Source organism: Camelina sativa, chromosome 16 (genome assembly GCF_030686135.1).
Source record: "Camelina sativa cultivar CO46 ecotype springtype chromosome 16, ASM3068613v1".
Classification (NCBI taxonomy): Eukaryota; Viridiplantae; Streptophyta; class Magnoliopsida; order Brassicales; family Brassicaceae; genus Camelina; species Camelina sativa.
The window spans coordinates 9,105,609-9,127,785 of NC_141895.1; the positions used below are offsets into that span (position 1 = coordinate 9,105,609).

General features: G+C 35.2%; 4 protein-coding genes across 10 annotated transcripts; 1 reads left to right on the forward strand and 3 right to left on the reverse strand.

Moving 5' to 3' along the window:
* The first annotated feature begins 302 nt into the window (after positions 1-302).
* On the forward strand, positions 303-3,631 carry LOC104760097 (uncharacterized). Of its 2 annotated transcripts, XM_087490550.1 has the most exons (4): positions 303-517; positions 652-1,503; positions 1,597-2,938; positions 3,322-3,631. In XM_087490550.1, the coding sequence occupies exons 2-3, from the start codon at positions 666-668 to the stop codon at positions 2,910-2,912; spliced, it is 2,154 nt and encodes a 717-aa protein (XP_087346676.1). In that variant the 5' UTR covers positions 303-517; positions 652-665; the 3' UTR covers positions 2,913-2,938; positions 3,322-3,631. The 2 variants fall into 2 exon arrangements, with proteins under 2 accessions (XP_087346676.1, XP_087346675.1); XM_087490549.1 differs by having other exon boundaries at positions 652-2,938.
* Positions 3,632-5,406: 1,775 nt separating this feature from the next.
* Positions 5,407-6,460, reverse strand: LOC104759022 (large ribosomal subunit protein eL21z/eL21y-like). Its single transcript, XM_010481997.3, has 2 exons — positions 6,105-6,460; positions 5,407-5,789 (listed from the first exon to the last, which is right to left on the reverse strand). The coding sequence occupies exons 1-2, from the start codon at positions 6,339-6,341 to the stop codon at positions 5,532-5,534; spliced, it is 495 nt and encodes a 164-aa protein (XP_010480299.1). The 5' UTR covers positions 6,342-6,460; the 3' UTR covers positions 5,407-5,531.
* Positions 6,461-6,833: 373 nt separating this feature from the next.
* Positions 6,834-13,284, reverse strand: LOC104759021 (putative disease resistance protein RPP1). Of its 6 annotated transcripts, none has more exons than XM_087493092.1 (8): positions 12,611-13,284; positions 11,401-12,523; positions 11,082-11,309; positions 8,324-9,999; positions 8,020-8,097; positions 7,342-7,459; positions 7,109-7,227; positions 6,834-6,951 (listed from the first exon to the last, which is right to left on the reverse strand). In XM_087493092.1, the coding sequence occupies exons 1-4, from the start codon at positions 13,204-13,206 to the stop codon at positions 8,791-8,793; spliced, it is 3,156 nt and encodes a 1,051-aa protein (XP_087349218.1). In that variant the 5' UTR covers positions 13,207-13,284; the 3' UTR covers positions 6,834-6,951; positions 7,109-7,227; positions 7,342-7,459; positions 8,020-8,097; positions 8,324-8,790. The 6 variants fall into 6 exon arrangements, with proteins under 6 accessions (XP_087349218.1, XP_087349220.1, XP_087349217.1 ...); XM_087493094.1 differs by having other exon boundaries at positions 7,342-7,583; positions 12,611-13,233; XM_087493091.1 differs by having other exon boundaries at positions 8,227-9,999; positions 12,611-13,233.
* A 1,797-nt stretch (positions 13,285-15,081) lies between these two features.
* On the reverse strand, positions 15,082-17,197 carry LOC104759020 (transmembrane emp24 domain-containing protein p24delta4). Its single transcript, XM_010481996.3, has 4 exons — positions 16,757-17,197; positions 15,636-15,848; positions 15,444-15,520; positions 15,082-15,358 (listed from the first exon to the last, which is right to left on the reverse strand). Exons 1-4 carry the CDS (start codon positions 16,967-16,969, stop codon positions 15,214-15,216), a joined length of 648 nt encoding a protein of 215 aa, XP_010480298.2. The 5' UTR covers positions 16,970-17,197; the 3' UTR covers positions 15,082-15,213.
* Between the last annotated feature and the right edge of the window lie 4,980 nt (positions 17,198-22,177).

Here is a 22,177-nt window from a genome sequence, read left to right on the forward strand (position 1 = left end):
ACTGATGATCTATTGATATTTGTATAAGGATCAAACAAGTCAGTCGCTGGGGTTTACATGGTACTCTTACAATTCGAGAAAATGTCAGGGTTGGCTGTTAATATTAACAAAAATGTCATTTTTTTCTCTGGTGTTTTGTGTAAGGAACTAGACCGAATTTGCAACTTGTTCTCATTAGCCCCAAATTCTTTGTTATTTCCTTACTTGGATTCCCCTAATGCTCTAGAATGCTTTCAATCTCTGATTGTGATTCTCTCCTTTAGACATAAGTCTATAATTAGCACCCATTTTTAACTCAAAGTGCACAAATTGAAAGGGTTATTTGAGCGTCCTTTGAAAAGTTAAATCTTAAAAACAAAACATGACAAAAACGTGAGGGGTTATGTCTAAAAAGAAAAAGTAAGCTGGTTCGAGTAAATCGGATCGAAGGTGGTTTCTCTCTTTCTTCTTCTCACCACAAAGCTCTTCCCTTTTATGTTTCTTTACCACTCTCGGATCTTCGCAACATCTTAAAGAGGTAAATTCCAAAAAAAACTTGAGCTTTCTCGTTGCTGATTCCATCGGAATCTGGAACTTTTCATCCTAATTGAGGATACCCATCTCCCAAGTTTCGCAATTTGTTTGTTTAAAAGATCCATCTTTGAGCTGCAGCCCAGATAGCTTCAATGGAGGAACAGAGAGAGGAGAGTGAGTTCGTTGGTGATTCCATTGAGGAGGAAGAAGAAGCTGGTAAGGGATTAGGTTTATCTTCTAAAACTGAAACCCTAGATGATGGTGAGGATACAAACAACACGGTACAGGTTTCGGATTCAGATGTAGAAGATGGCAATAAGGATAATTTGGTTTCTGATGTGAAAGCTGATGAAGATGTTGCACTGACTGTCACGGACCCTGAAATTGATGGAGATGCTGAGGTGAAGATGAATGGTGAGACGGTTGCTAAGTCTCAAGTTAAGAGTGGAGGAGAAGGGGAAACTGTAATCTCTGGTGGGAATGAGGTAACTGCTAATGACAACGCAAGTTGTGAAGTTGAGGATAGTGGTGATGCTGAACAAAATGTTCACACTGAAAAGTCCCAGCAAAGTTCAGTAGATGCAGAGATGGTTCCTGTTACTGAAAAGAAAGCTGACCAAGAGAAGAAATCCACAAAGAATCTCGAAGAGACTGTGGGATCCGAGACCAAAGATGCTGAGCAAGTAAATCCAGGTACTGTTTTGGAAGCTAGCTCTGCTGCTGAAGTAAATGGTGAAGAAAACATAACCAATGAAGAAGAAAAAGGAGAAGCCATGGAGATTGATTATGCGGCAGAAGAACTGGTTGAAGATGATGTTAAAGTAGGTGAAGCTTTAGATAATCCAGTAGCTGAAGCTGACGTGAATAATTCCAATGTAGTAAGTGAAATGGAAATTGACGAACAAAAAGATAATGCTGATAAGGCCACCGAAACAATCGTAGCTTCTGATTTAGCAAACCCAAACAGTCCCCCTGAAGATGCTGCTCCAGGTGAAGTTGAACCGTTGGATCATAATGCTCTTTTTGATCCAACTTCTGATATTACCAACTTTATTGATTTCAGTGGTGTATCATCTTGGTCAGGGAATATACAAGACCTTAAAACCGACACCAGGAATATCTCTCTGAAAGAGGATAAGAAAGCTACTGGTATGGCAGAGGAAGCTGCCACGGTTGCTATTGAAAATGGATCGACTGAAGCACCTGTTGCTTCTGGAGCACAATCTCCAGTTGCTGCTACAGAATGTTCAAAAGAGGCCTCTGATGCAAATTTGGGATCTGAAGGAAGTAAAGATCATGCATGCTTGGATACGAAAACGGCAGATCAACAAGATGCAGTGATAGAGGAAGAGGACATCATAACTCATGAATCCCAAAGTATCGATCCAAACCAAAAGGAAGATACAGGAATGGAAGAAGATCCCAGTAATTCTGATTTTGCTGATGATGAAGCTGGTTCTGATGTTAAGACCAATGGTGTGAAACGAAAGGCTGATGTCCTGAGTGAAGATTCACCAGGAGAAGGTACGAAGACTGTCTCCTTGGCAAAGGTGTCTTTTGCAGAAAGGCCCTCCTTTAAGATTGGTGCATGCATAGCCAGAGCTGCTAGTCAGATGACTGGTTCTTCTTTAGTTTTGAAGGGTAGTAACTGTGATGATGAAACTCTCTCTGTTGAGAGTTTTGTGTCCCAGCTTCACTCTGCAGCAACAGACCCTGATAAAGAGAATGTTGTATCTGAAATTGCTGCTGGTTTTTTCTTAGATTTCCGAAACTCCTCGGCTTTGCAGCAAGGTCCCCCAGAAAAGGTAGGCAAAAAAAGAGGTAGACCATCCAATTCTGATGTAGCAGGAACTGAAGCATTCGAGTTTGAGGAAATGGGCGACACATACTGGACTGACAGAGTGATCCATAATGGTGGTGAAGAGCAAACACCACCAACCGAGAAAGGAAATTATCAAGTTGTGCCAGTTGAGTTGAAACCTGCTCAGGTTCAAAGAACTCGTCGACCATACAAAAGACGACAGACTCAGATCCATATTCCTCTTTCAGTCTCAGACAAACCGGCAAACTTTGATGAGAATGCACCAGCTGAACTTGTAATGATGTTTTCTGAAGCGGATACTATACCTCCTGAGAAGAGCCTGAGTAAAATGTTTAGGCATTTTGGACCAATAAGGGAGTCGCAAACTGAAGTTGACAAGGAAAATAATCGGGCCAGAGTAGTTTATAGGAAGGGTGCTGATGCCAAGGTTGCTTACAACAGCGCAGGAAGGTTTAGTATTTTTGGGACGAAAGCGGTGAATTACGAGCTCAGCTATACGATAACTGAGACATTCAAAGTTAAGCCTTATGTTGTGTCTTTAGGCGAGGAGGATGCAGCACCATGTCTTCCTGCCTAGATGTAGTTCCTTCAGGCATGGTTCAGGTAAATCTGCTTCCTTTGTTCTTGACTGAATGCTAAAAACTATACAAGAAAGCCTACTGGTTTTTGAAAGCTGGTGTGTTGTATCTCTGTTGAATGCATAGTGTTTTTTTTTTTTTTTTTGTCTTTTATTATGGATGGTAGTAATAAAGATAGGTGTAGATTTGTCAGGGTAGGTAAAATTAGAAGAGGCATATGCATAATAGCCCGGTAGATTCAAGCTAGGAAGTTAAGACCCCATTAACACATACATAAAGATTAAGTGATGAGCCATGTCTTTGTTTTTCTTTTCCTTAATGGGAATTATATGGATTCTCCATAAGGTTGTTGAAGAATGGTTGATCTTGAGTTTGGATTCAAAAAGAATGGTTGATCTTGTATTTCAGGTGAAAAGTATCGGCAGGCATCAAGAGAAGTAAACGATGATGTGGCTCAATGGATTGGATGCTCGTACTTGTGTTGTTGTTATCCTTCAGGTAGAAATTTAGGCTGTGTAATATGAGAAAACTACGTTCCAGGATTCTTCGAGTATCTGTTATTGTGGAGGTTAGAGAGATAGTTCCTTTTTTATCTTCTGATGTTAGGACACTGATGGTAATGGTTATTACTTATTAGGTGAAATGATGTGGAGCAGTCAATTTGTTTAATGTTTGGGTTACTTATTTTACTTAATGACCATTGGAACTTGATTTCAAAGCTACCACCACCTACGAATGTCACTTGGACATTTTAATCCCGGACCAGACTAAGTTACAAAGATATAAATGAGCAGATTGTGAAAACCTTATATAAAGCCGTCATATTCTATTCGAAAAAATAAAATTATAAATGCTCGGACATCATAGGTGCCTGATGATCTCTCAATGTCATGAGTTCGAATAAAAGAGGGTAAAAAGGCTGATTAGTTCAGGGCCATGGAATCTGAAACCGGGAAGTAAACAAGCAAGCACATGGATACCACGGGAATGCAGAAGAGGGAGAAGAAGGCCAAGAAAGAGAGGGCTTCAAATATAATATTGTCAGAGCATAACAATCCTTAATCAATATTAACTCATGTTCTTGTAAATCACGTGGCAGCTTTACATAAGAGCCACTAACACCATTTAGGCGGGACTCGGATAAACACAACAGCAAGTTGAAGAGCAAGCATCGGGTACTTGAATTTTCAAGACGGGTACAAGCCGAGTAGCAAGTACGAAGCGGGTGACGAGTAATTATGCCTAGGCTTAACTATATATATCAGACATCACCACCAAATCCCTATGCACGCAAAAAAAAAAAAAAAAAATTATAAACGTATTAACCATTTTCCCTCTGTTTTCTTACTCGAATTTGACAGATCTGAAGCCGAGTTTATGAATAAGGTTGTGAAGGCGGTAGAAGAAGTTTTAACCACTATTCAATCTGATGAAGGTAAAAGAAGGCAATTGTGTGGAGAATGTGAAAACATTTAACGTCCACTGGCTGTTTTGTCATGGTTTGACCTCGGAATTTGAGCTGATTGGTGCAGTGCTCGGGTTACTCACTGAGACTGTTCAATCTGATGAAGGAAGAGAAGATGATCGTGTGAAGAAAGTGAAAACATTTAGCATTCCATTGGCTCTGCCATGGTTATGGTTTGGCTCAGCGGTTGAGCTGATTGGTACAGTGCTCGGTTACTCACTTGCCTCACCAGCCATGGTTATTTATTCTTGCTAGTCAGGCTGGCTCTGTTGTGGCTATTTCGAGCCCAACTGATACGTCTGTTTGAGAATAGCTTTTGTTTCGAGTTTGTCTCTTTCGTTTTTCTGTGTGGCTTCAATTGCTAATGGAAATAATTCAAATTTGCTTCAGTTTCTTGATGTAGTTCAATTGGAAACACAAGAAGGAATGAACATTTCTCTGAATTCTATCTTTGGATAAAAGATTATACAAGAATACAAATTAGTAAATCTTCAGGTGAGTTTTTATCCAAGTATGTGTGTCATCTCTGTTCATTTCCAAGTGTCTATATCAATTCAGTACCATCGCACTGAAAATTTGAAACCTTTCTATCTTGACCAGTTTGCAGTGAAGCAGGCTCGGTATAGATCTATATATTTGAAAACGTTGATATCCGTTGGAGTTGATGTTCTGCTCAAGTCTGTTCTTGCATTGCAATTGATTTTCTTGAGGGAAATGGGTGATGAAGACATTGGCTTAATCAGTTAATCTTCGACTCTATTTTTTAGGTTCAAACTAATTCACAGTTACAATTCCAATGGTAGCTTTATAGACCTATCGTTTTGGTGAAGAAAGCATCAAAATGTCTCATACTAACAATTTAAGAGATTTACTCATAAAAATGTTTCAGTTTTTTTCAATATGGATTCATTGTTCTTGATGTTTGCCAAAAAAAAAATAAAAAAAGATTCATTGTTCTTGATAATGCAGAAATGATCTTACAAACAAAAAGAATGCAATAACCAAAAATGGTAATGTAAACCAATCTCTCCTAACAAAATCTGAACTGCATTGTCATACCATATAGAAATCAGTCTTGTTTTGATACAAAAGCATCAATAAGATAACAAAGCAAGTGCAAAAATGCTGAGTAGATAGGCTGGTAAATAGAAACTTAATAACCACCCTTGAGATCGTTGACAACATCGTAAGGGATGGGAGTAACAGTCTCCAAGGTCATACCTTCAACCATGAAACCCGGTTTAGGACCTTTAGGTTGTCTCTTGGTGCTGATTGTCTCACCTCTGGCTTTAGCTGCAGCCTTGAGCTCATCGTTCTGCTTCTTCCTCAGTTTAAACTCCTCAGCACACCTTGACTGCTGCACATGCTCCACACGCACATGTATCCTCTTCCTTATGATTCTGTTCCCAATCTATAAACCAAACCCCAAACACAAAATTAAGTAACACTCCAAACCAAATAGCAAAACCCACACCATATAATACATAAGCCAAGCTCTAAGTTAGAGCCTAAACAGATACGAAGACAAAATCTCAAGTCAAAATCAAAACTTGAATCTTCTAAACCAATACAAATCAAACATTTCAGAACTGAAACAGATACCAAAGAGTCAAAATCAATTAAAACCCCTAATTCAACAATCAACACTAACTCTCAAGTATCAACAAGCCATGAATCAAAATACAAACGGATACACTAAAATTCAACAAATCAACGTATTACAAACCTGTTTGTTGACTTCAACACCAACGGCACGCTTGGTAACGTTCCAGATGCGACCAGTACGACCATGGTAGAACTTGTGAGGCATACCCTTGTGGATAGCTCCATTAACCTTGACATCTACGTAATCACCGACCTTGAAGGTTCTGAGGTAAGTGGAGAGTGGGATATAACCCTTCTTCCTGAACGGTCTCGCGAAGAGATCCCTAGTTCTCGCTCTCACTCCGTGTCCCGCCGGCATTTTTTACTCCTCTCTCTCTCTCTCTGTGGTGGCTGGAACCCTAGAAAAACGTGAGTGAAGATAAAAGCACGAAATTTATAAAGCGAATTAGGGTTTTCTTATATTGGGCCTGTTGGGCCGTCGAGTTGTAAATACCCATTTGATTTGAGAAGTTTATAAGAGAAGGTAATCGTTTTGTTAATTACAGGATGCCCCTACATTGTCAAAAATTAGGAGATTTGGACACAAGTATGTTAAAATAGGGCTAAGCATCTCAGGTTGGAATTGGTTCAGTTTAATTCATTTGGTTTTCGTCTAGCTAAATTATTTTTTGTTTGGTTCTGTTTAGTTCAGTCTGAATTTAATTCGATTTAATTATAGTCAAAGACAATGTAAAGGTCACACTTTTTTTTTGTATATAGGAGACAAATTACAAGTTAAAATAATGAGAACAAAAGTTTTTACACTAAGTTGTAGTATTCTTGACGAAACACTACCATGGATGGATCACTCTTATCTAAATAAGCCTTCTTCCTTTCAAAGTATTGTTTCAAGTACAAAATCTTGATACCACAATGCATGCATATTTGGAGTGACATTGACTCGAAGAGCAATCCATTTCAGAAGCGATCTGCAAACGGCAATGCAAATCCCCAGCTACATTATACTGTGTACCATACTACCATGCGACTCGCGAGTATGTATTTTCACTCACAATCCTCATTTTAAAAAAAACTTAATTAACTGCTACATTTTTCAGTCAAGGTTGATGCTAATATCTTTGTTACCATGACTTCGGACGTAACACGGCAAGTAGGTTTCTGATTCTTGGCTTGTAAATGCAAACCGACCGTTTGTTGTATTATCTTTGTGGTGCAAACAAAACGCTGTCACAAGGAGCTGTAACCTTCAATAAGATCATTAAAATTTCTGGTCATTTTCATGTTCAAGGAGTTGAGATCCTTCTTATAAACCTACAGTATATCCTTATATAACATGTGTGAACGAAATAAGAGCTTACTGAATTGTCTCGCAGATCTCCTCAGCATCCCAGGTTGATTCTCCAATACATTTCCTCGATTTAAGACATTTGAAATATCTATAGCAACTTCTTATCCATCAGGTCTGCTTCATTGTTCCTAATATGAATATAACAGCCAAAATATTCACACATCACCAAACATGAAAGATAACAGACTCTTAAACTGTCTCAACTCACGTGTTAGCATATGATTAGCCACTTCATTTTCAGGTAAAATCAACCTGTTGAAATTTCTTGTCAGGAAATTTAATTTGGTTATTAAACTCACAGGAAGTTCAATACACTTTGAAATGCATAAACACCTAAAAATATTTCAAGTTGCTGTATAGGTCACTTGTAACCCAATAAACCTCTTTCAACCCATGCTATTAAAAATGTTGCGGCAACATACTTTAAAAGGTCAATATATGATTACTAAATTACAGGAGCCCGATTGTAGTAATATTTACTTACAAAATACATTCATTTCATATAACACTATAATAAAACAGAGAACATAAAGGAGAAAAGGAAACCACACAAGAAGAGTCATGTTAGACTCACAAGCTAAGTTATTGCAACTATGCAAAACTATGAATCTCTTTGTCATGAAATGAGAAGACAGAGACAAAACACATAAATCAAAGAATGTATCGATTAGTTAAGTTTTCCTTTTACCTGTTTCTCTTAGGTAGGAAAAATTAGATCTTCATGGATGGCATCAACATCACCATCAAGACTCTTCTTCTTACGTTCCTACACGATTGAATTGAAAAAATCATGAGGAGTTTCCTGTTGTAGCTATGGTCGATATATACAATTCAATTGCCATTAAGACATTTGATCGAGCAGTTGTTATGTAGAGAGTCCATCTACAAAGCTGACCTTGATCTTCTCTTCTCTTTGTTACCATGACTATTGCTCTTTGGCTTCAAAACACGGCCAAGTAAGTTGTTGAGTATTGAAAAAAACGCAAACTGACCTTGAAATTGTCTCGTGCGCGCGGCTAGCTTCTCTCTGTCTGACTTGAGTTTCAGTGGTTTTGTCTCAGATCTCGATCGATGTCTCCATATTTGAAGCTTCTCAACATGATCATCCAGTCATTTTTTCAGATCTCTTTTCACACATCTCTTCGTCGCCATTAACATGATGCTCCAAGAGCTGGATTATCCCACATTCTTTTATTCCGTTAGTTTTGTCACTGTGTCTGGCAGTGTAACAGAAATCAAAAACAAGCTCGGTGGAAGGCACCTGATCCCCTACTTCAACTTCGAAAATGTATAAATGATCCACTGAAATTGGACACCATTCAGAATGTTTAGTCAGTTTGGAACTGATGCAACAAGACACCGACCCTCGTTCCTGAATACCAGCCTTATTCTTCTTGGTATACACACAAATTGTGTGCCAATGAGCATGCCAACCTTCATTTTCAATTTCAAACAAGATTCAAGCCTTAAATTTGGTTGATGTACGAAGAGGCTTTTGATTCAACTTCACTGTTACGGAACTCCCGTAACCTCTGTGAGTGAAGCACGCAGGCACTTCTTTACCGGGTAAGATCACCAATTTATCAGTTGATGTCTCGATGAGGAGATCTCTTGCTTCTTGATTTAGTTTGAAGCAGTTAACGAAGTTGAGCCAAATACTTGGATTGCAAAATGAGCAATCTAGTTTCTCTAGGGACTCACAATTTTCTGCTTTTAGGAACCTTAGGGAATCTGGAAGCTTTGGGAGTGATACTAGACTTGAGCATCCATCCAGATGTAATCTTTTCAGATTAGTTAAATTTCTAATAGAGGAAGGGAGCTCCACTAGACTTGAACAATTTTGAAGATATAAGGTTGTGAGACGAGTTACATTCCCAATAGACGAAGGAAGCTCCACCAGACTCGTCCATCCATCAAGATATAATGAGTCTATCCTATCAATTAAATTGTCAATAGAGGAAGGGAGTTCCACCACACTTGAGCATCCACTAAGAAATAAGAAGTTCAAACGAGGATGATCCATAGTAATGGGAGGGAGTTCCAACAGACCTGAACAACCATGGATATCTAAACTATCGAGTTGAGTTGCATTCCAAATTGAGGAAGGGAGCTCCACCAGACTTAAACATCCTCTAAGGTCTAGGCCATGGAGATTAGTTAAATTTCCAATAGAGGAAGGGAGCTCCACCAGACTTATACATCCATCGAGATATAAGTACCAGAGTCTAGTTAAATTCCCAATAGAGGAAGGGAGCTCCAGTAGACTTGAACACCCACGAAGATTTAATTCGAAGAGATTAGTTGCATTCCCAATAGAGGGAGGGAGCTCCACCAGACTTGAACATTTACTGAGATTTAACTCTTCGAGATTAGTTGCATTCCCAATAGAGGGAGAGAGCTCCACCAGACTTGAACAGCCACTAAGATCTAAATTATGGAGATTAGTTGCATTCCCAATAGAGGGAGGGAGCTTTACCAGACTTGAACAGTTACAGAGATTTAACTTCTCGAGGTTAGTTGCATTTCCAATAGAGGGAGGGAGCTTTACCAGACTTGAACAACCAATAAGAGATAAGTTCTTGAGATTAGTTGCATTTCCAATAGAGGGAGAGAGCTCCTTCAGGTTTTTGGAAGAGGACAAATCCATCAGCTTGAGATTTGGAAGCAGCTGTAAAGACAAATACACAATTACGTTGATACACTTAGAAGTTGAACACATAAATTAAATGAATACGTATAAAAATTTACATATCCATGCTAAAAACGGAGGGGCAAGTAAAATATATTCCTTCTGTTTCTTTTTAATTGTCGATTTAGAGTTAGATTTTTGTTTCATACTGTAACTTGTGGTTTTGTATTTAGGATGCAATTTTATGAATCAAAGTTATCCTAATTTTTAGCTTATTAATTACTTACAGTAAACCATCTATAAATTAATAATCTCTTAAAATTAATAAATTTTGTTTGTCCCGTTGGATCAATGTAAAAAATAACAAAATTTGATAAGATAATAAAATATTTTTTTTTCTGAAGTCTCCATGTAAAATATGATCACAATAATATCATAAATTAAAATCATGTATATATATATATATATATATGTATGCTTTAAAATTTTGAATTTTCTTATAGAACTCATATCTATAAAATAATTGTTATATTGTATTTTCAAACTATAATGATAAAGAGTACTCTATAACATGTCATAAATATAGCTAAGTTTTTAAAAAGTTTTCAATTTCTACATAAGTACCATTTTCATTTTGATAGTTTTATAGAGTATTTGTAATTTATTGTTAACAAAGTTTTCTAAATATTAAAAAATCAATTCTAATTAAACTGATAACATCCTAAAGTCTAATCTTATTTTGCTAAGATTATCTCAATTCATAATTTTTAAAAAATTTAAACAATTTTAAATATATATCTACAAATTAATAATTATTAATTTACAATATAAAAATTATTAATTTATCGACAAAATAATATTACTATAAATTAGTAAAATGTAAAAATTATTAATTTATAGAGGTTTTAGTGTATATCAAATGATAGTGTATTAATAAGGAGTAAAAGGAGAGTTTTAATTGTTTTCTTTACTATGTGTGAAATTGACTACAAGAATAAGTAATATAAACAGAGGGACTCATAACTAAAGTTAATTTTATGTACAAATTAACAGCCCAATGATTCACTTACTCTATACCATTGAACTAAAAACTGAAAAAAAAAAAATATCAAATGACTTACTTTAGTTTCGTCCCACAGCTTTTCAAGCTTGCTGCCTATCATCCTTATCTCAACAAGGAACTCCAGGTTATGTGTAAAATGCAAACATGTCATCGGGAAATCCGACCAATAAAGTAATCGTAGCTTTGGAGATACAAAGTTCAGATCAGATCCAGGAGAAGAAATAACGTCTAGATGATTGTTGTTGACGTTTAAGTACTGGAGATTATACATTTCTTCAAAGGCTTTCTGAAAAAAAAGACCCAAAACTAAGTAGAGATAATAAGATAAATTCACGTTGTATATAAAAAGTGCATGAAATAAAAGTGCCAAAACTTACCGTTGTATATACTTCACAACTATCCTCAACGCTAAAAAAAATCTGACGTTCAGTGGCAGATTGTTTACAAACGATTTCCTTACCTAGTTGGACAAGCAAATTATGCATATTTATATACGCATTATATTCTTCTCCAAACTCGCCTGACCAAGAATCGACAATAGATATGAGGGATTTCATCTCTAAACTGTAAAGCCTTTGACTCAAATACTTGAATTTTTCCGCAAGATATGTTTTCACTATCTCTATATCTCTATCGTTGAAAAAGCAAGCTATATGAAGGAATAAATCTTGATCTTCAGCACATAAAGCATCATAACTGAACTTCAAAATGCTCATAATATCCCCATTAAGGTTAGTTCTTAACTTTGATACTTCCATTGGCCACTCCTCCTTGGACAATCCTCGAAAGTGGGATCCAATAACCTTTAGTCCTAAAGGAAGTTCACCGACAAGATATGTAATTTTACGAGCAAGTGCATCGAAACCATCTTCAGGGGTTTTTTGGTTAAAAGCATACATGCAGAACATTTGAAGAGCCTCATCATTTGATGGAAAATCCACCTTGTATATATGCTCGATCCCGTGTGCCTTCAAAAGTCTTAGATCTTCTGTTGTGATGATAATCCGACTTCTAGGACCAAACCACTCAACATTTTTTGCCAAGGCTTCTAGTTGTGCTAACCGATCAACATCATCGAGAACGAGAAGCCCTGTAATGTGTCTTAACCGTTGTTCTGCAACTCCTAAATGAGAAATCACGATATCTTTCTGGTATATCATCTGAGACAACATTTCTCCTTGTAGTTTCAATTTTGCACTGTACTCATCAAGACATGGTCTTGGATAGTTTACTCTGATATTCACCATGAATGCGCTATTTTGGAAACTGCCAGAGAGTTGGTTAAACAGAAACCTCGCGATGGTGGTCTTCCCAATCCCGGCCGGACCCCAAATCCCAATCATCCTCACTTCATGCAAATCTAGACGCAAATACCCATTCATCCTTTCCTTATGTGCTCCCATCCCAATTAAATGGTCAAAATCACGTGATGGTGTCAAATGGTTAAGCATTTTCGAAATATCAGTAGCAATATTTTCAATCATGGTTGCTTCATCATTCCTAACAAAAAGAAAGATCAACTTATACAGTTCGAATGCTACAAAGATATATTAAAATAAAAAATGAAATTAAGTCAAGAACACGAACCAGTTGTTTGAATGGTAACCTGCGATTGTGGCCACATCCTTTAAAGCTTTGGTCCATGTCTGAATCTTCTCCTCAGTTTTACCTTGACAAGTTTCTTTGAAGGCCTTCCCAAAATCTCCCTTCTGCTTCTTTACATCAGTTGGATCTACTTCATAGAAAATGGTAATCACCGTTTGACCCAACTTTTTTTTGTACTTCATAATCTTCACCAATTCGTCAAGACACCACGACGAAGAAGCATAATTCTTGGAGAGCAAGACAACAGCAATCTTAGATCCTCTGATCGCCTGTTTGAGTTCAGGACCAATGAACTTGCCTCTCTCCATCTCGTTATCAAGAAAAAACTTGATTGCTTTCTTTTTGAATTCCTTGAGAACGTGGCTGAGAAAGGATTTTCGTACATCTTTCCCATGGAAGCTCGTAAAGACATCGTGTTCCCAGGTTGGTAACAAAGAAGATGAAGTAAATGAAAGAGATAAAGAATAAGAAGAAGAAGCCATTACTGCGATAGAGAGAAGATTTGAGATCAGAGATCTAATAATAGAGCTATGAGGGAAGTATGGACTAACAAAGAGACTTTGTATGTGTAATGACATAGAACGTTGACTCCATTGACTCAGATGGTTCACACAATTTTGGATAAGAGATAACTTAAGCTTAATTACTGTAAAATAAAGTTTATATTTTCACAGTCTTAGCTGTCTAGTAGTTTGTAGGTTCCACCATTCTTGCAATTTCTCTGATATTTCCTCTCATAAATTTTATTGGTCCTTCAATTTTTCAACCGAAATTTCTTTGTAAAGTTCATAGAAGAAGACATACCCTACCGTCTCTTTCAAGTCTCTCACTTGTAGAAGAAGTATAGGCTTTGATTGGTAACATGAGTTACCATTGAGTTAAGTTGAGTTATGGACTTAACTCATAGATTATTCAAAAATGTTACCAATCAACAACAAAACTAAAAAAATTAAAGTTGAGTTTGAGTTACAATGTGTTATGGTTGACTTACAATTTTGAGTTATATCCTTTGTAAAATTGTTAACTCAAAACATTATTCAACATCATGGAAATTTCTATGAGTTAAGATGTGGTAAGTTGAGTTATCTTTTTTTTGTTAATTAAAAACGAAAATTCAGTTATATAATACAAAAAGTATTGTTTTTGTTTTTATTTAATTCATATATCAATAAAAATAATTTTTACTGTTTTTCTTTTATTTAATAACTTTTTTTAATTAGTTATATTATATTTTTCCTAAATTATAATTTTTATTATCATTTGAAATGAAAATAGGCATAGACCTAACTATGATAAGATTGTAAATATTATGGCATGCATGTAATTAATTTTTTAATTAAAATTATTTTATTATTTATTTATTTTTCTAATAAATTTGTGAAATATATTCAATAATATTTTTAATAATTATAATCAAATAATACATACTGCAACATCTATCACAAAAATGTCACCAGTCAGTAATTTTGATAAGATTAATAAATCATATTTTTACAGCGATGCATTACATCAAACTGTTGTTTTTACCTCATAATTTTTACTGCAACTTACATCGAATTATAATATTCTCTGCAACTCAACTTCAATAAATCATGTTACCAATCAGAGCCATAGTAACTCAGAAAAATGGTTGTGGCACTCTAGTTCTAAGAAGGAAATAGTAATGATATGAAATACACAAGCAAATTCATTGAAAGTCTCCATCAAAATTCGAAGTCACACATATTCAGTTTCAATGTTTGGACTCAGTCAGAGCAAAAAAGTTTCCATAGACTAGTCTAAGTTCACACGTACACGGTTTCTACTTCACATCCGCCGACGAGATACTGCATCAGACTGTTTTGTATGGAGGATATATATTCATGTCGTTATGAAAAAATCCAAAGAGTATAAAGATCCAATTTTGTGTTTTGTGTTTTATAATGAACAATGGGAGACACATGGAGAAGGTGAATAAATGGTCTGATATTGACCTAACTGAGTAAAGAACACAATTATATCTTGCGTCCCAGGAAATCTCCTTATTTCATCAATGTTGTCAGATAAATTTATATTTCAAATAATACAACAACGTGTTTTAAAGATTCGTGTACGAAAGGATTGATTTCTTCAGATTCTTTTTTTTTTCACACAGTCCTCTGTTTATACTATGAGACTTCATACCAACAGAGTGCTCTGTTTTTCACAACTGTCAGTTGAATGTTCATAGTTTGCAATACAATAAACACGCGTACCACCAGGAGTTTATAGCCAGGCATCTTACAGCACAGTAAGTTTAATTTTATTCGATTGCATTCATCCTTATTCCTGTATGAAAATTTCATATTTACTCGATTGCATTCATCCTTGAAAAAAGTCAAAAATGCCAAAGAAATTTAGTTTGATTTTTATCAAATGAATTTTTAGGTCAGATTCTTATAATTAGAGTCTACTTAATAAAGTCTACGTAGAAAGAGACAAATTACAAGTTAAATAAGTGAACAAAAATTTTACACTAACAGTTCCAAAGAGAGTAAGAGAAAGAAAGCAGAGAGAAGTGTTTGGTTCTAGTAGTAATATTCTTCAACAAGAAACTAATCCATGATCTAAATAAGCTTCTTCTTTTCAAAGTACTGCTTCAAGTACAATATCTGTAAACCAGAGACCACAATGCAAATCCCCAGCGACATTATACTATACCATGCCACTCTCGAGTTTGTTTTTTCGCTCACAATCCTCATTTCTGCTTCTCTGCGATTGTGAAAACAATAGAATGTGTTATTTGTATATCTTTTCAGTCTCTTCAAAGAATGTAGCACTTAATGAAAGCTTTTACTTGTTTCTGAGGTAAATTAGATTTTCATGGATGGCCTCAACTGCACCTTCAAGTTTCTTAAGCTCCAGCTCTACACCCTACGGATTGAAGGCATAATCGGGTGTCATATAGAGAGACTAACTTTGTTGCGAAAACACTTTTTAAGTAATTTGAAGACTATTATCTCAGAGACATGAAAAATAGAGAGCTGACCTCGATCTTCTCTTTTCTAGCAATGGAGTCCCAGTCTTTGGCTGCGATTCCGGTTTTCCAGTCAAGGTTGATGCTAAAATCTTTGTTACCATGACTATGGCCATCGGCCTCAAAACACGCCAAGTAGGTTCCTGATTCTTGGGTTGTAAACGCAAACTGACCATTCGTTGTGTTTTCCTTGTGGTGCAAAACGCTGCCATAAGGTGCTGTAACCTGCAATTACAACATATAAATTTCTGGTCATTTTCCTCTTCAAGGAGTTGAGATCCCTCATCAACCTATATGCATATACTTGGTACACATCTTCATAACAAATGTGATTAAATTTTCTACAACAATCTATCAAGCTATGTCAATAGCTACAATCTAACTAATAAAGCATGGAAGAATAGAAGCCTATCAAGCATCTTTGCAAGAATATAGAGAACTTGAGGTCGTAAGTAATAATCCTCTGTAACAAACATATTTACTCTTTTTCTCTCACACCTCCTTAACGTACCAAGCTATTGACACGAGAAATACGTCTACGTTAAACACTCAAAAACATATGAACATTACTAAACAATACGTTCGTTGACATAACACACATGTGAGTAAACTTTTTACACCAATCTATCAAGCAGTGTAGTAGCCGGCTAGCCTCAAGAGTCAATGGCTACCATCTAAACCGTAAAGTATCAGAGAGAGTTGAATTTAGATAAGATTACATAAACATTTCCATACGAAGTCATCAAGATAATATCTTTGTAAGCAAATAGAGAACATCAACTCCTTAACACACCAAGCTTATTGACAATGTCTCTTCTCATTCAATTAGCTCTGAATCAATGCTTAAGATCCAAAACTTGAGTATACATAACAACAACCTCTTACCAGTTACCACATCCCTTTGTGCCAAAATCTATTACTCTTTATCACATTCACAAAACATATCTTCAATTCTATGAATCAGCTACTCATCTGTAACATTGAATGCACTCGAGCATCAATGCTTCAATCAATGCTATACCCAAAATCCAAATGTGGTAACATTGACAAATTTAGAAAGTTTCCAGATTTCCAAATCTACAGGACAAGGCGAAGAAACCAAAAAAACGATTCGAATCCAAAATAGTTTATACCTTAATGGAGACAGTAGGGAAGATTGAATGTTCATCGGAGATAACGAGGTAATCAGCTAAAACGACGATGTTGCTTTGTATCTCTTCGGAGACGCATTTTGATCCGGTGTGAGGTATGGTAAGCCATACAGCTTCACAGATCGGTGATAGGAAGATAATTAGAGCTGAGAGTATGAACGTCGTCGGAAAGCTTCGATTCATCTTCTTCTTCATCGACCTTTTTTTTTTTGAACTTTTTTTTTGCTTCCGATTTGTGTATTTCGTCGAGATCGCTCTCTAGTCTCTCAGTCTCTCAGATCTTGTTAATTGTAAATGTGGCTAAAGTAGAGAGTGAAATTGGTTTAATTCAGACAACAAGATTTATATATAATTTATTAATTTGGATCATTTGATAGACCAGTTAGCATAATTTGATCAACGAAGTGAAATGAATGGTTTGTTGTGATTATGTGGTTTAAAAAAAATGTAATCTAGTGTGATTTTAAAAATATTATATTAGTATAGAACAAAATAAAATAAAATTTTGAGATGCTAGAGATTTTTAGATTTGTTAATGATTTATGATACTAGTTAAAGTTTGATTGACTTTGTTCAAAAAAAAAAAGTTTGAATGCTATGTTATCGGTCATTTATATTAACTCTGAATATTTCACCTTCTTAGTTAAAATTAGTTGTTGTTTTAGAAGTTATTTTTTATTTCAAACTAGGATAGTAAGATTGTTAACTACACTGCAAGATTGTTTTTGGTTTTTTTATATTACTTTTTAGATTTTTTTTGTATGGTGTTGTCTGTAATTAAAAATTATTATTAGTATAGTTTTTGACAAAATGTTAATTGATTATTTTTTATGTTGTCTTGCTTTTTTGTTATTATTTTTAGCTGTTTTTTATTATTATTATTGTCATGGAATTGTAAAATATAATCAATTTTGTTTTTTCTTGTATTAGGATTTATTGAGACCATTAGTATTGTTAGTTGTTTTGTTTTGTTTTAATTTTGATTTTAATATAATGACATCTACTATGTGGGTTTTTTTTGTTTATGCTTTTTATTATTGGTAGAATAGCTAAATCGCATTGTTTATGTAACGTAAAATATCTTTTTGGATTTAGAATAACTATTTGTTTTTTTAGAAATTCCTCAAAATACCACTAAAAATGTTTTTCTGAAAATAGATTTTAGTGTTATTTTTGGAAAAAACTAAAGTATGATATTTTTTGGAAAATACCAGTTGAGAATTGCCATTGTTTTTTTTACATAAGACCGTAAATTATGAAATAATTTTTATAATCAAAAATAGTTGTTTGGAAAAGGTGAGATTTTATTTTTTTCCGACTTAATTTTTTCTTTCATGGTTATTTTCACCTGCATTATATTTTTGTTTCATTTTGGTTAGTATTAGATATATTTAATGGATAAAGTATTACTATTATGTTTGTTTTTTCGGAAATACATGTGTCTGTGTAGTGGAGATTGTTGAATACCTCTTTATAAATGACATTTTGGATTGATGTCTTCTTTTTTTGAGTGATTCTTGATAATTATCCCTATACATGTGAAATGATCCGACCCGTTTTTTTAAATAATAAATAATAATAAAAATATTAATAATAATAATAATAAATACTCTACAACTATTGGTCTCATACCCACTAGTCATCTAACCACAACACACAACCGTGAATAACATAAACCATAACAATAAACCAATCATATCCAATAAATAAATAACCAATAACCAAGACATATCAATTCTAATATCAAACAACAAGAAACAAAGAACGAGCAACCTAGAAAGTCCTAAAGACTCAACTCTAGCAACCTAACAATGTCAGACAACATCCAATCAAGTCCCTAGAACATCCTCTTCTCCATTCCCTTGATTTCACGATCACACTTTGTTTTTACCTGCACCACATACACAAATTGAGATGAATGAGTATTTGATAAACACTCAGTGAGGCAATCCTCCCATGTACTGGGCTATATAAACAAGCAATAAGATCTCTCATGCCACAAACAACAACAATAAAACAAACCAGGAACATGCAAAAGCGACCCGACACAATCCAGTTACTGTCAGAAGGGTGTCGACCGATACCCGAAGGTGTCGACCGACACTGGACATCTGGTGTCGACCGACACCTGCTCGACACTCCCGAAACCCCAACGGTGTCGACCGACACCTCCACATGGTATCGACCGACTCTCGTTAAGTCCCCGATTCGTCCTCGCGTTGGTGTCGGTCGACACCAACAGAACCTCCGAATCTCGCCTCCAAACTTCTCATTTTCGTCCCACACGATCCCATGAACGAATCCAAGCCTCATGAGCTATGAAAACTCACAAACAACCAAAAGAAACAACCAAACAACACACACTGTCATAGAAACAAAGATCTTAGCTTAGATAAGCTATGGTCATGCACTCACCTTAGCCAAACAACGAGATCTAAGCCCAAACAATGAAGCTACCACCACAACAACCTTCCCACCACGTCCTTAGCCTTGGATCTCTCAAGAACAACCAACAAAACTCACTCAAAAACGCCTTGAAATCTCACAAACTCTCATAAAAACCTTTAGAAAATGTTTCCCCTCCTTTTCTCTCTGTTAAGCGGCCAAAACAACAAAACTCCAAGACCTAGGTCGACTTGCCACTTAAATAATCCGGTTGTATGGTTTTCCTTAAACCAAACTGACCAAAATCGACAATTAAATCAATCTGGCCGAATCAGAAATAAGTGGTGTCAACAGATACCACCTTGGTGTCGATCGACACCCTCCCCCAAAACGCACAGTTTTGGTTTGCGGGTGTTACAATTCTCCCCCACCAACATAGATTCGTCCTCGAATCTCGAACAACCATCAGTCAAGGACTCCCGTGCAACCGTCTCTCGACCCGCACTCCTCTGACAGATCTACAATATACCACCTTGGTGTCGATCGACACCCGTTTGCGGGTGTTACAACATGTGTCTTGTTGGGAGGCACCTTGTAATCATCTATATATACATTTTTGAAGTACATTTTGGGTTCTATCCTTTTATTTGTACTTATTTACTAAGTTAATCCCTAAAAAATTCCAAAAAAGCATTACTTCATATTTTGTTTCCTAAATATTTTACATACCATTCCAACTAAAAAAAATACAGTAGAATCAATATGAAAACATAAACTATGATATATTTAACCACACATTCTATTGTATATCGAAGATATTTTATCTCTGAATCATTTGCAAACAAAGAAAACAACAATTTGATTCCTATTTTTTTTAATGAACTTCGCAATATCATCATCCATATTATATGAATAGCTCAAACAAAAATCTAGAAAAATTTGGTATTAACACGAACCGAAAACACAATTAATTCAATCAAATCGAAGACCCCTTTAAAAAGGGAAATAAAAACAAAGCCTAAACCCTAGAAAGAATAATATGAAGAAAAGACAAAAAGGCCTCAAATTGAACAAAACCCAACTCTGGAAACTAATCATCAAAGACGAATCTGGATAAAAATCAAACATCAAAATGGAATTAAACAGAAACACAGACAAGTAAACGAACCCATTCTCGATTCGTTTGGTGAATTGTGTAAAAGAGAATCAAAAAGAGCAAAACAAAATAGGTAAGAAATAAGAAATTGGATCAACTTAATGAAATTGAGAACTAACCTGGTAAATGAGGGTGTCAGATTGGAGGTGAGCTTGCTGTTGTTCTCTGCGAGCGGTTCGCTCGTCCAAACCAATGCAGAAGAAGAGCTCAAAAATTTATTTTTTAATTTGAAATCTTGAATATTTCATAATGTTGCCAAGTAAGAAAAACCTAGGCTACACAATATTAATTGTTTTATTTAATTGATCACATGATTTAACTGATGATTTGTCACCTCTATAATTGTTCTCAATGCTGATGTGTCAGGCTCGCGAGAGAAACCAAAGACTATTATTGTAGTGATTAGTTGTACTTTTATGTTTTTAATACCGTTTTCACAAACTTTCCAATTATATCCATATTATTTTAGCTTATTATTTGATGTTATTAGAAAGATTAACACAATAGCTAGGGATTTAAGAAAAACAGAAAAATAATATATGTAAAAAGCTTAAAAAATAACTAATTTGAAGTATTAGTTACTTAAACCATTAATGGTTAATGTTGAGCAAGGCTCTATATGTTTACTTTTAGTAAAAGTAAAATGATGTCACTTTGGACAATTTGTAATCGAGGTAAGAAGATAGCAAAACCACTTAGTTTTGTTATTTTTAAAAAATATTAGGAACCAAAACTACACTTGACTCGTTTGTTCCCGTCACAGAATAATCCATTCATTTTGCGGTAACTACAATTTATAAATGAGTTAAGCTATTTTTTTTCTTGAGAACTTGGTAGTTTCGGTTTGCCTTTATATGATTTTGGTACATTGTTTCTTTGTTGAGCTTTATACCAAAATTTTTTTTGATAGTCAGATAAAAAATGTGTGTTTAGATGGATATTATTAAAAAAAAAATCAAAAAAATATTACTACTAATAAAAGTTATTAGGGACAATTTGAGGCTTCTAAAGCCATCCACATCATCAAGTTAAAGACTCCTTAGGAGAAGCCACCTCAGCTAATTAAAATTTCTCTTTTCCTTCTAATTTATTAGAAATTTTTCCCAAAAATATCTATAAGCATACATACAAATCGACACTTTCGGCAAAAAAAAAAATTGAAAAAAAAAACTAACCTCTTCACATATCACATGTTAAGATTCTTCTTAAAAACGTTTTGTCCTCGCCTTCTTGCATCTCTCTCAAATCCGGCTGAGTTTGTATCCAAGGTTGAGGATTGGAATAATTCAGTTTTTTTTGTAGAATTTGAAATCAGGTCCGATTGGTATTACTATTTTCTCACAAGTTGATTGTCAAATGAGAGCAGGAAACGTTTTGTTAAGATGTTACCAAAATTTGAGATCTGACGACAAGAGAAGTGCGTACTAAAGTAGAAACAAGTGAGAAGGCCGTTACCATCATGAAGCCTTGATGACCAGGAAACTACTATAGAGATCGACATGGTAAGGTTACCATCATGAAGCATTTTAGCCGAATCCGAAACCCGAACCCGAACCCAACCCGAAATAAGCAGTTCGGTTCGGATTCGGATAGTATTAAATACCCGATCGGATTTAGTTTATTTGAAATTCGGATACCCGATCGGGTTCGGGTATTACCCGATATCCGAAGTAGATCCGAATCAACCCGAAATAAATACAAAAATGCATCTAAGTGGATTTGAACCCAGTATCTTAGACATTAATTGATGCATCATAAACCATTTTGCTTCCTTAATTATTCTGTCGTAGAATAAAAACATTAAGTATTTATATATATTCATATATTCTAAAATTGACTTATTTTTTTCTTTCTCAATCAAC

What these genes read in the sequence shown, in the direction of transcription:
- LOC104759020 (XM_010481996.3), bottom strand. Translation starts at nt 16,969, where the DNA reads ATGAAGAAGAAGATGAATCGAAGCTTTCCGACGACGTTCATACTCTCA. An exon ending in CTAGAAAAGAGAAGATCGAG is followed by an intron (nt 15,521 to 15,635) that starts GTCAGCTCTCTA and finishes TTCAATCCGTAG; the next exon opens with GGTGTAGAGCTGGAGCTTAA. An exon ending in CTAATTTACCTCAGAAACAA is followed by an intron (nt 15,359 to 15,443) that starts GTAAAAGCTTTC and finishes TCACAATCGCAG; the next exon opens with AGAAGCAGAAATGAGGATTG.
- LOC104760097 (XM_087490549.1), top strand. Translation starts at nt 666, where the DNA reads ATGGAGGAACAGAGAGAGGAGAGTGAGTTCGTTGGTGATTCCATTGAG.
- LOC104759021 (XM_087493092.1), bottom strand. Translation starts at nt 13,206, where the DNA reads ATGTCATTACACATACAAAGTCTCTTTGTTAGTCCATACTTCCCTCAT. An exon ending in GGTTACCATTCAAACAACTG is followed by an intron (nt 12,524 to 12,610) that starts GTTCGTGTTCTT and finishes TCTTTTTGTTAG; the next exon opens with GAATGATGAAGCAACCATGA. An exon ending in AGCTGTGGGACGAAACTAAA is followed by an intron (nt 10,000 to 11,081) that starts GTAAGTCATTTG and finishes TTGTCTTTACAG; the next exon opens with CTGCTTCCAAATCTCAAGCT.
- LOC104759022 (XM_010481997.3), bottom strand. Translation starts at nt 6,341, where the DNA reads ATGCCGGCGGGACACGGAGTGAGAGCGAGAACTAGGGATCTCTTCGCG. An exon ending in GTGTTGAAGTCAACAAACAG is followed by an intron (nt 5,790 to 6,104) that starts GTTTGTAATACG and finishes TTTGGTTTATAG; the next exon opens with ATTGGGAACAGAATCATAAG.